Below are 14,038 nucleotides of genomic sequence, written 5' to 3' on the forward strand. Positions count from 1 at the left end.
GCTCAAAGAGCAGCTAGCAGTGCTTTGCAGCTTTGAGATCAACCTCTATTCTAGCAGTACCATTGGTGCGGCATCTTTCAGATCAAGTCTTTCCAGCACTGTTTATTAACACGTCTTGTAGCAGTACAACACAATATTCAATTTGTCATTCAGACAAGCATGGAATACGAATGAGTCACTGCTGAATAGGAAACTTAATCAAATGCGCAAGCCAGACAGGTTGTGGTTGATGTATAATGTGGTTTTAACTGATAAAGCAGTACAAGCTGTCACTGTGTTCTTTAATATTTTGACATGCCTCTGATCAGAGTACTTTGTGTTTGATCTTGCACTGGATCAGCAAACCCTGTTAGAGTTTAGTATACATGAGAACTAAAGTCAATTTTAAAAGGTTTATCGCATAGGAGGTTGTGAAGGAAAGTTCATTTAAAAATTAGAGGGGCTGTGTTTTGTGTATAACAAGTGTGATATCACTTTGCCTTCCCCATTATCACAGGAAAAAGACAAGCATATATAGTGTGATGTTAAGCAAGGTACAAGCTTAAACTAGACGTTACATTGTGAATTTAACTAAAGGCTCATTCAAGAGGTGTGCTAAGTGGGAAAAGAAAATCCAAGAAGCAACTCTTCTTTCTTCATCAGTTTAATAGAGCTGTCATAAATGCACACCTGGATCTGTGCCTGTGGATTTTTTGAAGTGATTAAAATGTTAATAAGATTAAAATAGTGGTTCAGTTTCCTCAGGGGTGTTTACATTGTCTCTCTTGAGCAGCTCTATTCAAGTCCTGGTGCCACAGTGCCAACCTCCATTTCCTGCTCTCCCCAAGCCTCCCCAAATGACTAGTGGATCTTTAAAGATAGCTTGCTGTTCCTGGAGCAGACCAGGCCACAGGACTCTCTGTGCCTTTGGCCACAAAATGGCAGTCATCACCATACAGTAGCTCAAACACAAGGTTTGGGCTTGGCTTGCCATGGTTCTTCTCCCAGTTATCTCCCGCACTCTCACTTAGAGCTTGTTACTTAAACTTCATATTTAACTGCCTTTGAAATGGACACATTCATCTTCTTTACAGGGTAAGCCAAATCTGAGGTTGGGGTGATGTGATGCTGAGAGCTAGGGAGAGACCCGAAGTCAGAACATGGCCAAACAAGGTCACTCCTAGAGCGTCTCTTGGGCCAGCAAGAGGAGTCATTGCCTGCTTTTGTGGGCAGAGCATCATATTTCTCCTCCATAACTCTAGCAGCCTCCATCTTAAAAAAATTAGAATCAGTGGTAACAAAAAGTCTATTAGAAGGTCATTATCAAATTTAATTTCTCTGATTATCTGGAAATACAATAATTTCCACCTTGAATATATCCATGGTTAGATGTAGTAATTTGGTTTTGTGCCAACTTTATCCCTTCCTTTATTTTAACAACTTCTTTCTGTCTGTTCTGCACTATTTTATAAAAGGTAGTTTTAGTATCTCCCAAGTTTTATGTTGGTAGCTCAGGACTTTATTTCTTCATAGGAGAAATACTGCAATTTTTTTGACTCCTTTAAGCCTTGTGTAAGTTTGAATTCGTCTTCCAGAAGTATGTTAACCAAAATGACACAAACTGCTCTAGGTGAGAGCGGACTAGTGTCTTATAGAACATCATTAAGACAACACCTTTCCTCTTCTGGAAATCTTGAACTGAAATATATTTTAAAATTTCTTTTGTCCCTTTTCACAGCTATTCACAAGCCACATTATTGGTTTGTGGCTATCCTCTGTCAAACAGCTCAAGATTCTCTTCATTATCTTCAGAGTGTGAACTTCCAAATTTATAGTAGAAGTTTTTATTTCTACCTTATATACTCAAATCTTAAACTCCTCGAGCTACTTCTTGAACCTATTGGATTCACCCACTTTTTTCTGTGCAAGCAGCCAATCCTATTTTGTATTTGCAAAGAATTCCAAGTTCTATCATCATACAGATGAAATTTGCTGTTCCTATATTTTGTGCCGTAGCCTTTTCATAAAGATATTAAATCAAGACTCATCCTTGATTAACTCCAGTAATAACATTCTACTAGCCCAGCAGTGCCTCTTTCAATGTAAGCCTGTTGTCTGCATTCCATTAGTCACTTCCTCATTAAACTGGCTTTATTTATTCCTATCAGCTTCACTTGAATGATAAATTCTTCTGTTATAATCTTTAAGATGTTTACTGCAATACAGATAGATTACTTCAACCATATTTTCCTTGGGGAAAAAAAAAAAAAATCAGTCATCTTTAAAAGAAGGTATTCATCTGAGCTGAAATTAGAGTTCACTGCCTGTCCAATCTATAGCCTGGTAAATTAGCTTCTCCTCTCTTGAAATGCTTAGGAAAGAGTTCCAATTTCACTGACATTACAAACTTCCAAAGTAAGGATAGCCATTGCCTGCACTTCTTAGGTGAATTTATGAGATTGTTTGACATGAAAAAGCTTACTGTTGCAGGTCTGCAGCTGTGCTCCCCCTTTTATTTAGTTAGTAGGAATTGCATATGGAGCAAGTAGCAGATGGCCTTCCTTCCTTCCCTCCTCAAGCAGGGGCCAGTGTGACAAATGACAGAGCAGTCAGAAGACAGACAGCTAAAGATGCAAGCTCAAGAAAAAGAAATTACATTTTTCTCCAAAGTGGCATATATTTCTTCAGCTTTCCCTTCTCCTGCTAGAGTAAACAGGAGTTCTGGCCCTTAGGAATAGTGAGCCTTTTTTATTAAAAATATATATTTTTAACCATCTCTCCTTACCAAATCCATTAAACACTCTAAGCTGAGCCATTCCATTTTCCAGCCAATTATGTAGATTACAGACGCATGCCTGCAATGAACACAGGCAGTACAGCACTTGAACTTTTTAGAACTCCCCCTCTGAAGACGTTTTCATAATGTTTCACTATTGGCTTGTTTAATTGTTTCCATGCAGTATTAGAAACTATTCTTCAACACCCTACTTCACTGCAAAAAAAGTGTTTTGAAAAACTTTGCCATGAACTGTTTTCATTTTTGAAGAAACGTTTATGTTCCTTGTTGAGATCAGCCATGCAGCTTACACATGCCACTGTTTTTCTTCTTTTTTTTTTTTGTAAAACACAAACCAGAAAGTGCTGGATTGTGCTACTAAAGCCATAAGAAAAGAAAAGAAAAATTAGATGCTAACTTTGCCTGCTCCCTTTTGATTCCATTTTTTGGAAATTCCCCTTGTGACACCCAGTGTTGCCCCAGAGTAACTCTGAGTCAATGAAGAAAATTCAGACTTTGCTTATTATCAAACAGCAGTTACCAACTGCAGAAATGTGGCCTTTTTTGATTGGGATTAACAACATTGTACAATGAGAGCCTTGTAAATAGGTAGACTGTGCAATCAAATGCTTGGAAAGTAATTAAGCACTCCTTGTTCCCTTTGTTCCTGCCTCAGTCCATTAACTTTCTGTCTTGGCATTCTCGGACAGTAGAAGTCCTGATCTAATTGAACTTTAATATGGAATGCTCTGATGCTGTTAAATGTGCCATATCCTTTCAATATGTTCTTCACAATATGCGATCTTACATTATGCGATAAGCAGCTTTCCATCCGGGCTACAATAACACGCATTCAAACAACACGCGATCTAATGTTTTGATCATCGCTCCTTCCTGGGATATTTAGGTCAAGTTAATTATTTAGTGTACCTGGGCCTTTATGTATCTGTTGGTCATCTAAACTTTACCAAATCTGTCTGGCTTTCCTGAAGTCTTCATAGTGGGATGATACACACATATGAACAAGACAATAAAAATAAACTGAAGCATAGAAAGAATTATTTTCTGAACATGTGGGAAGGGGACCCTTGCCAAGCCTGGCATAGTTTTGAAGGTAATATTTTGGTTTTTGCATGCTTTCTCACACAGATTCAGATTTATCTGGGAGACAGGATCAAAAGGACGCAGGGAAGGCAAGGAGACACTAAAGAACCATCACCCCCTACTTGCTTTATTGGGGAGCATATTACCTCAGCCAGCAAGCCTGATCTCCCACACCTTCAAGCTGAGACTAAAGCCATCCTTATGAGCATTTTTATCTCTTAAACCCTAGCAAACCATAGATTTTCTGGGGCTTCATAATCATAGCAGCCACATGGATGTTTTATAGCAACATGTCTAAGACATAATTCATGACCTAATGTCTTAATGGAGGAGTTCTTGAAGCAAATTATTTGAAGGCTCCAAGTTCTTCCATTTTTCGCTAGTGCTAAAATACAATACTTTCCCATGCCATTTAATTAGCACACTGAGACCATCAGATTTTAACTCGCATAATCACTCCTTTCAGTCGTCCACCTAGCTCAAAACCTGTCATCTGGATGTTAGAACTCTGACAGTTTCACTCAAAAAGGAAAATGTGAAAACTATGTCTCTATCCTTCATTTAAAAAGCAGATTGGATTTTTGTGCTTAATTTGAAGTGTCCTTTCGGAAATGTTTGCGTTAGGTCTTGCCTCTCCCATAGACATACAATAGATACGTATCATTTCAAGTCAGATCCATAGGCACAAGGGAGAAAATCACTTAGAAGGTGATGGTGTCAAGTCAGCTGAGCAAATAGATTTTAACTGCTGATTCAGTGCAAGATTCAAATTACAATGTACTTTGTAGAAAATGAGTCCCCGTTGCCTGCATATTGGTGTATTAATTAACTGAAGATTGATGTAACTGAATCTTAACACATTATACCCTTGCGGATGCTATACATAGAAATGAATGTAGAAACTTCTGCAAACCAAATGCAACTGCCATTTTAAATGAGGAGGCTTTCTTTTTAAACAGTGTGCACTGAACACATGACAGGTATGACCCACTTTTTATTTTCCCCTTCTCTAAAGCACAGTGCTTTAAGTGGAGAGTCTTTCCCATAATTGACGAAGGGGCTGTGGGGTCACAAAGCCCATTCTATCATGATCATTTGGTGTTTTCCTACCCAGTCTAGAAATATGGGATCTCTTAAGAGTGTTAGGGAAACAGCACGTTCAGTGAAAAATACCTTTGCAGTTGTCAGTCAAAGTCTGTACAAATTGTAAACAAGCCTTCAGGGAAAGCTGAGTGCCTGAGGGCAACCTCTGCTGCAGTAATGTTTTAGTCTATTCACCTGTCCATCCTCTTTTCTCAGGTCCATAAGAGGTGGCTCAGGTTCCTCCCCTTCTGAGGCTGGGCCAGCATGGCGGCACCCGTCGTTCTTCCTCAGAGTCCTCAGAGCTGCTCTGCCACTTCAGCTCCTCTTGCTGCTCCTGATCGGGCTGGCTTGCCTGGTGCCGATGACCGAGGAGGACTACAGCTGTACTATGGCCAACAACTTTGCCCGCTCTTTCCACCCCATGCTAAAATACATGAATGGTCCACCTCCATTATGAAGGAGACCCGTGAGACAGCAGGTGACCTTGCTGGAGTGCTAGCTGGGAGGCAGGATGGTTTTAGAGAGTGACGGGATTCAGTGTGGCAGCTTTAGCTACCTGCTGTGGCCACCACTGTGTCCATATCATTTTCTGCTGGCACTCAGCTAGTAACTCATCAGTATATCAGTATCAAACTGCACAACATATTACCTGAGTAGCTTCGTTTCAATACTTGCATCCTGGGTACTAAGGAGGATGTGACGTGTGCGAGGGAAATGTCCTTCTGTCCAGCATTCTGGATCTTTTAGCCACTTTATATCCAGGTCATTGCCCTGTACTATGCATAGCCAAGGACTTGATACTGTAGATCCTTTCCTGTGTGCTGCTCTAAATGAGCCATTAGCCAGTCTTTGTTAAATACCCTCTCAGTATCTACAGTATACAAAATAACCAACGCTAAAGAAATTTTAGAGCATTTGTAACACACAATTTTAAAGGATCTTGTATGGCAATGTATTATTCCCCGTGGTTTCTGTTTTGGGCATGGTGTTCTGACTTTTGCTTTGAATGCACAAGGTGTAAATCTGAGAAGCACTTTTTTTAAGGTTTAAAAAAATGGATGTAATAAATAAGATCGTAAAAGGTTTTATGAGGAAAAATGTTGAATGTCAAGTCGAAAAACAAAGAACATATTTATGTATGTACAGTTTGCTAAGCCAAGTTTTATTTGTATTGATTTCTTTGCATTTATTATAGATACCATAAAATATTTTGTCTATGTGCTTTTTAATGACAAATATGGAAACCTCTAAGTTTAGAATGAGATATGTATGGTATAAAAAAATTAGAAGACGTACGTGTGCTGCACTTCTAAAAAGAATTTTAAAATGCTGTAACAAATTAACAGTATTAGGTATATGTTTGAATGAGATCTGGAAAACTTGACAAATAGTAAAATACATGGGGAAGTATCACGTTAGAAGTTGTGCTAATATTGAAGCTGTCCATATTTTGAATTAATGATTGGTCATTTCAGGGGGTTTTTGTCAAGCTGCTTCTTGAAGTTCATTCTCACCCATGTGTGGTTTCTGTGTGTGTTTATGTTTGCATTCGTGCAACCTTTGGCAATTGACATTGTACCAGTCCACACTGAAGCAGATCTTTTCCTGTGGGTGTACTGGAAACTTCTTAGTATTCTCCATAGCAGCTTAATACTGAGACTGATGTTTATGCTTTACCAATATTTAGTCTAGTGGAATATGCCCAAAACATAAGCATAAATAGCAGAAAAACAGAACAAATTGAAACCTCATAAATTTTACGGGCATACTGCAGAAAACTTGCAGTCTGAGCAGTGGCAGGCACTTTGGCCAGCTTATCAGAACTCGACCAAAAGAGGATTCTTTTCAATTTTGAAAAAATACAGAGCATGGCTCTAAGTTACTGCTCTTTAATAAGTTTAGGTTTTTTCGAGCCATGACACACAATGTGAATTTTTCCTGTGGGTTAAATGTTTTTACTTAGAATATATTGACCTACGTAACAGAAATAAAAAAAACAGAAGAAAATGAAAGCATATTAATTGCTGTGATGTAGGATTACTTTTCTGGGATGTCATCATTTGAACTGGTATGGGGGGAAGGTGGTCAGAGGTAGAGTACCACAAGCTGAACTCCAGCATTTGGAGGAGCCAAAATAAAGCTTCTTTTCCAGGTAAGTGTAAGGTTAACATTTTCCTGAAAGGGATTTTGTAAGTCAACAAAGTATCTTCAATGTTGGAGACCCAGACTTGGACTGACACAAGTATGTATTCTTTTCAAGGCTTAGTTTCCTTCATTGGTATTCAGAAGATATGCTAGGCTGGATTAGTATCCATAATCACTGATTCTGAGCAGACAAAGATAAGGAACGCACTTTTGGGGTACAAGGATGAGCTGTTACTTGCAACAGGCCTGACCAATTCTGTAAAATTGACCCCTCCTCTCTTTTCTGGTATCATTCTCTTTGGTGACATAATTTAGTCAATGTTAATCAGTGCGCCTATGTGAATAATTTGGTAGTTTGCTCAGACATGTTAGTCTGGATCTCTGCATGCTTTAGACATCCTTTCATCAGCCAGTCCCTGGTTTTGGTGGTTACTTTTTTGTTGAAAGCTATTTTTGTTATCTTTTAAAAGCAAACACTGTGAAGAGTAAAACAACTAATTTAGTGAGAAATAAGGATCTCAGCTGACTTTGTCTCCTATTTTCCAGCCAACTATTGGTGATCTCATGGAAGTAGATGTTATCTAAAGGGTAGTAGATAGCCTGTGAGTATCAACCTGTGGAAGAGCTGTCTGTTGAAGGAACCAGGCAAAAAGTCACAGGTGAGACTTGTGTTCATTTCTTACAGTATTTAAAAACTGAGGGAGAGGCAGGAAGGTTTGAAAGGAGTTGGTTAGGAGGGAGGGGTCATGCAAGGAAGAGATTTCAGTTTGAATTATGTCAGATGCGATTGATAAAGTACTTTATCAAAAATATACAGGGTAGCACCTGGCATACTTTGAATTGCAACCTGACCTTTGAATTTTGCCAGCTATTTTGCCACTCTGTAGCCCCTGCTTCCATTGGTTGTTTGAATGCCTTCCCCCACGTCCATGATGCCTAAGGAAGAAGGGCATGCTTTCTGCAGAAGGAAAGCAGAATTTGTACACCTCACTCAAGCTCCCAGGGGAGTTTTGGGGAGTAGTCACTAAAATGAAGTGGCGTGGGGAATAGTTCCATCTTGTTCATGATGGTCGTGCCCTTTTATTTTCTCTCACCTCTTGAAATGTTCAGACTAGGAAGTACGAGAAAGTGATGAACTGCTAGAGGAGTGGAGGTGAAACTGGTTAAATAGGCAGCAGAAAACTGATCTGAAATCATAGGAACTTTTCATAATTAATTCCTTAAATAGAGTTAGGGCTAAGGGGGAAAAGAAGTCATGATAATTAAGTGAAGTAAAGAGTTTGGAAGGTCACATCATCAAGTGTCAGTAGCCCTTTCGATTTCAGCGCATTTTTGGCTGATGATTACCTCCAAGGCAGACATGCTCTGTCTCACCTCTGCCTTGCTGATGAACCAGAGGGCAGAGTGCATCTGCTATGCCTTGCTTCCTTTCAGATGTTTCAAAGTAAAACTGTTTCTGTTCATAGCCTCAAGCTCTGAGCTCTAGCTATGGAAGCTAACTGTAGTTTTAATGTATTGCCTGTTAACTTGAAAGAGAAGTTAGATATAGCGAACTTTCTTTTGACCCCAAATGATCTGCTCGCACAGAGCAATCCTCCCAGTAAAGAGCAAACTCTCTACAATACCTGTGAATAAAGCAGTCCCAGACAGCGATAGACACGCGTTAGGAAAATGTCATAGGCAGGAAAAATGCCTGTTTGTCAATCCTAAATCTCCCATACCTTCAAGGATATGAATGTCAGTCTGTAAACTGATGTCTCAAGGGAATCACAGCCAGTTTGTGCCAGCAGGTTAGAGGATCCCTTGAGTGCCACTTCAGACTTCTTACTTTTGGGACTTTCAAATCTCAACTCTGGATAAAATCAGCATCTGACCCATTAAAGTGGTTTGAGCAATAGGTTCCTCCAAAAAGAGTTTCCAGGCCCTGAACCAATTCCATTATGACTTCAAATGTGATTTTGCAGAACTGGATCTTGATCCTAAAAACTGGCACAAAGAAGTCAAAATGGAAACAAATGGTCGGGCACTTCACAGGATGCTGTTAAAGCAAGCTCCATCCCAAGAGCACCAGTGACTTGAAGGTCTAGCTTGAGTTGCAAACCCTAATGAGACATCAACATATGCATTGATTGCCACAGCATGAATTAAATGGGGCAACTGTAGAGGGAAAAAACACACCCAGGAAGCTGTCAAGCATTGCAGCCAGTGGCACTAGCCGGCTTTGCAACCTGGACATCTTTCTTTTCCTGATAATGTCAAACTGCTCTCTCTGTCTACCTCTGCCTTGTTGGGACGCTGTCACAGAGGACTTGGGTGTGGACAAACTTTTTAAGAAATGCACAAGTTAGAGTCTGAAATGCCCTGTCTCTGTGCTGAGCCTGCAACCTGTCATCTCCCCTCTTTCTGAAGTACCTCACCTACTTGGGCTCTGCAAATATGAGGAACTGATTTCTGGTAATATGCCTTGAGCCTTGGCTGCAAGGCATGAGGAGAGGCAGTACAGGAGCTGCAGAACTCTAGGTCTGTGTTGAAGGCACGTGTTCAAGCATAGAGAAAGTAGACTCTGCATCTTGGGGAACTCTAGTCATTACTGCATTATATTTTTCCCCATTTTCTACTGTAGATAGGTGCAGTAGCTGTTGTAGAGGTGTAATCATCCCTGCAGCTTGATGCATCTTGCGAGTCTGAACCCTGCTTACTGGCCTGTAGTCGCCTCGTAACTAGTGAGTGTTTAAAGGCACAATGGAGACTGGTTGCTCAGCGACTCCAGACTGAGGTAATATCAAGGTACTAATGATAATAGTGCAAAATAATGAACACCATTTCCCCTGAACTTACTTCATCTGTTTGTGGACCATGCTTTACAAAATCTGAAGTATTATTTAGAGAGGTCTGACAAATGATCTGAAGTTGACAGAAATAGTGTGCCCTTATTCCTCACAGCTGTGAGCACAATGATACCCATTGACTATCCCCCACCCTGTTCCAGCAGGGATAACAGCTTCATTCTGCAACAGATCGATGTGTTCTTGCCACTGGTTTGCCACCCTTCCAGCTCTGCTGCAAATGCTGTGAACATCTGCAGTCTTGCTTTCTCCTTCCTTGGAACTTTCTCCTGCAGCTGGTTATTGAAGAAGGACAGAGCTGCTAGGATTGTCTTATGAACAGTCATCTCTGGCCCTCAGAGTCTTGTGCTATTTATGGTTGAGAAATCTGTTTACAACTGATAGCATCTCTCAACATGCTCATCATCATCATGTGCATCTGAGTGCATCTGTGTGCATGTTCAAAGGCTTAACAGAAACTGGTTGCTCACAGTCTTCAAACTGCAGATGCTATCAGGGTTTAGCAAATGTAGGAGGATTCTAGGAAATAAGAGCAGAGTTGAGGAGAAGAAATGCAGATTTTTAAGCAAGAGAAGAAGAGAGCATTGATCTTCTCACTTACTTGCACTTCCTGTATTTTATTTGATGTTTAAAGCAATGGATTTTGGAAAGGAAAAGAGCAGGAAATGCCATAGTGAGGTTTGTGTTTAAGCTGGGTGGTCTGGCTATGGAATTGTTCAACCCTTGCAGCAGTTAATTGCAGAATCCATCTAAACCAGTGTTTGCTTAAGTTGAGGCAGGGGGGAGCTGGAGGGAGGGGGTCATTTGTCTTTTGGCTTTGGGGGAAGAATGTGTGTCATATTCACAGAGTTCCCTACACAAGGGAACTAGTCTAGATACTGGCTGGCTGTTTTTAACCTTGGCAGCAATACTGTGAAATGCACTATAGCCAACTGAATTCTATTGTTGTTGCACTATCTGGCCATAGTTAGACCTAGAGGGACATAGATGCGATACCTATATTTAGGAGAAGTTATGCTTGTTTTAATAATATTAAGAACAGTGGAATATTCTAACAATATTCCACAGTAAAGAAATAAATAGGAATGATTTAGAGAATTAATTTGCCTTCCCAAAAAGCAGTAGATACAAATCTGTGAAACAAGATAAAAGGAAATGAATAATTGCAAGCTTAAGCCCTGAAGACTTGTCATAGACTAAGGCCTGGTTACATGATAGAAATCTGAATTATATTAAATGATTGCTCTAAAAGCAGACAGGAACTGAAAGCTGTGACTTCTATTGTTTGGTGCCGCTTAATATATCATTCAAAAAATGAACTAGTCAAAACTGCTTGGTTCAGTAAAAATCTATTTAAAGACCTGAGACATAGCAGATGGATTTGATCACAATAAAGCCTGAATAAAGCAATGGGATGTTTAATTTTGGGGAGAAGAGACTTTAGGAAAGTATTGTCTGTTTCTTGTATTAGAGGTGGCCTTGGGTAAGGAGAGGTGAGCTGCTGAGCTCTTCTGCGTCAGGAATAATGCAGATGTGGATGTAGTTTGCACAAAGGTTTCCCAGGTCAGGCTCTTTGCATTTCCAGGCGCGTCATAATTCCTGGGAGACTGCTATTATTGATGTTGTGATTGTGGGGTTTTTCATTCCATTGTTTTTAGAAAGGATGTTTTAAAAAACAGCTGGAAGGAAAGCTACCAGAGTCCACTTTTTCATGTAAGTGCTCACCAGCCTATCCAAGAAGTGGGACATTCATGCCTGTAGTATTCTCTTTATAAATAATTCAAACATTGTCTGAGAGGCTCTCGTGACCATTGAGCTGCAGGTTAAAACACATGGTTGCAATTTTGACTCCTTTGCTAAACTTGAATCATTGTGCAGCCAGGTGTGCAGACCATGGGGGCAAGGGGAAAAAAAAATACTGGAAGAAAGTATGATGCTGTAGCATTTTGGATGAGATAGATAGATAGACAGATAGATAGAGATAGATAGATAGATACAAAGAAGACATTTTGGAGCTGAAGTTTCTTTTCCTATTTTCAGATTTAACATAAGCAAAAAATAATCCTGCAAAGGCAGACTAGAACTCAAACTTTTCTGCTTTCATACAAATGCCTAAACTTTTAAGCTTTTATGTGCCCTGCTGTGACTCACTGCGAAGCGGGTAGCACATTTTGCTTACCTCTACAGTATAACATACTTGTTTCAGCTTTCCATGAATGACACAGGTTCTCAAGAGGTGAGTGGAAAATAAAAAAGACATCTGACAAGAAGCAAATCTTTCTGTCTTAGAAAGAAGCACTGAGTCTTTGTGTGTAGAGGAGCTAAATATCTTACAGTCCTAAGCATATGTTGTAAAATGTGGCTAAAAAAAAAAAAATCTTGAAAGCACAACTTTTCCTCATATGCACATTTTTCAGCTGTTTAAAATGGTAATGTACTGGAGTGGTGCGCAAATATGTAGGAATGGAAAACAATGGGAGATAAATTGTATGTCACCTCTATGCCTGCAGAAATGAAGACATTAGCAGAGTGACACCTAAATACTTCAACACACAGATCTTACAGGGACATGAGAGTTAGTTAGCCTTGCTACTGCTGAGATAAGTGCCAAATGTTATTACTTTGATGGTCAATTTTCCTTCATGAACATTTTTATACTTGAGCCTCTGCGTCTGCAGGATGCCGTGGTGAATGGTCGTAATTGGAGCCTGGCTGGGCATAAGAAAAAACCATGTACTCAGCACCCTTCCATGGGCATTCTTTCTCTGTGAGCCTGCTGATGAGTGTTATTTTACATGTTTGGATTTTCCTCTCCTCTTCACTGCCTGGGTGGTGGAGAAAGCAGTGTAATGCAAAGGAAAGAAAGAGATGTAAGACTTTTCCAGCCTAAGAAACAGCTGCTTCATGGGGCTTTGAATGTGGCAGTACTTGGATGAAAAAAGAAAAAATTCCATCATTTAATTTTGAAGAATAAGCATGGCCACAAGCCTTTTAAAGAGGGCAGGTGCCTCACTGACTGAGAACACCAAGTTTTAGCCCATGAAGAAGCTGTTGTCATTGCATAACAAGGGGATTGCCTTAATTAACAGAAAAGTAAAAGCAGTCAGATATGTTCTTCGATGATGCCTTAACTATGTCATAGCTTTCTAATTAGTTAAATGGAATAAAATACACTGGAATAAGACATGCATCACTTACATGTTAGGAAAGAGAGAAAGCAGAGGGGTGGTGGGAGCCCAATGCATACGGCTGTGTACATGTATATGGGCTCCCTCCAGGGAGCAGGCAGCTGCTCTGCAAGGCGTTGTCGATGTAGTGAGGGAAGTGAGAGTGATGGGCCCATTAAAGGTGAGCCAGGAGTTTCAGCTGCAAGAGCTCTGCAGTGGAATAGAAAGATATTTCTCAAATTACTTCAGCCAACAGATGTAAGAAATTGGGAGTGAAGCTGGAGTCCCAGCTGGCTCCTGGCTGTGGAAATGTGCCCAGTGCCTGGCTGCAGAGGCCCTTTTCCTGGTGGGTTCCTCCTCTGGGGTTCTGTGCAAGGTGACATCTCATCCACCTTCTCCCATCACAGAAGACACATAATGGAAGGGAATGAAGAAGGGGGAGACAGACTCTTTTTGGTTGTGCCCACTGACAGGGCAAGAGGCAATAGGCACAAATTAAACCACATGAAATTCCGTCTGAGCACAAGAAAACATTTTTTAGTGTAAGGGTGGTCAAACACTGGAACAGGTTGCCCAGAGAGGTAGTAGTCTCCTTTTGTGGCTATTCAAAACTCGATTGGATGTGGCTCTGAGCCAGGAACTGGACTAGACAATCTACAGAGGTGCCTTCCCAGCTCAGCCGTACTGTAATACTCTGTGGTCACGTTGTGCTCCAGAAAGAGATGGGCAAAAGACTGCCTAATCTCAGGTATTGAGCAATCCTTTGCCCATTCAAATTGTTACAATTTTTGCAGATGTAAGTATGCTCAGACTTCAGCTGTTTGTTAATTTAGGAGTTTCAGGTCTTTTTGATTTTTCAGGAGTATTCTGCTGTCCAGCTGCTTTTTTGGATTAAGCCTGTGAGTTCAGTAACACGTAGCAGCTGTCATCTTAAGCCA

General features: G+C 40.3%; 1 protein-coding gene across 17 annotated transcripts in view; it reads left to right on the top strand.

Moving 5' to 3' along the window:
* SYNE1 (spectrin repeat containing nuclear envelope protein 1) overlaps nt 1–6,959 on the top strand; it is a 327,350-nt gene extending 320,391 nt beyond the window's left edge. For 15 of the 17 annotated variants that reach the window (XM_052784707.1, XM_052784697.1, XM_052784703.1 and 12 more), the window contains one exon: nt 5,159–6,959. In XM_052784707.1, coding sequence (XP_052640667.1) covers nt 5,159–5,399 — 241 coding nt within the window. In that variant the 3' untranslated portion in view covers nt 5,400–6,959. The remainder of the gene's footprint in view (nt 1–5,158) is intronic. The other 2 variants (XM_052784709.1, XM_052784710.1) reach the window with 1 other exon arrangement.
* The last annotated feature ends 7,079 nt before the right edge of the window (nt 6,960–14,038 follow it).

The sequence above is a fragment of the Harpia harpyja genome, chromosome 4 (genome assembly GCF_026419915.1).
Source record: "Harpia harpyja isolate bHarHar1 chromosome 4, bHarHar1 primary haplotype, whole genome shotgun sequence".
NCBI lineage: Eukaryota > Metazoa > Chordata > Aves > Accipitriformes > Accipitridae > Harpia > Harpia harpyja.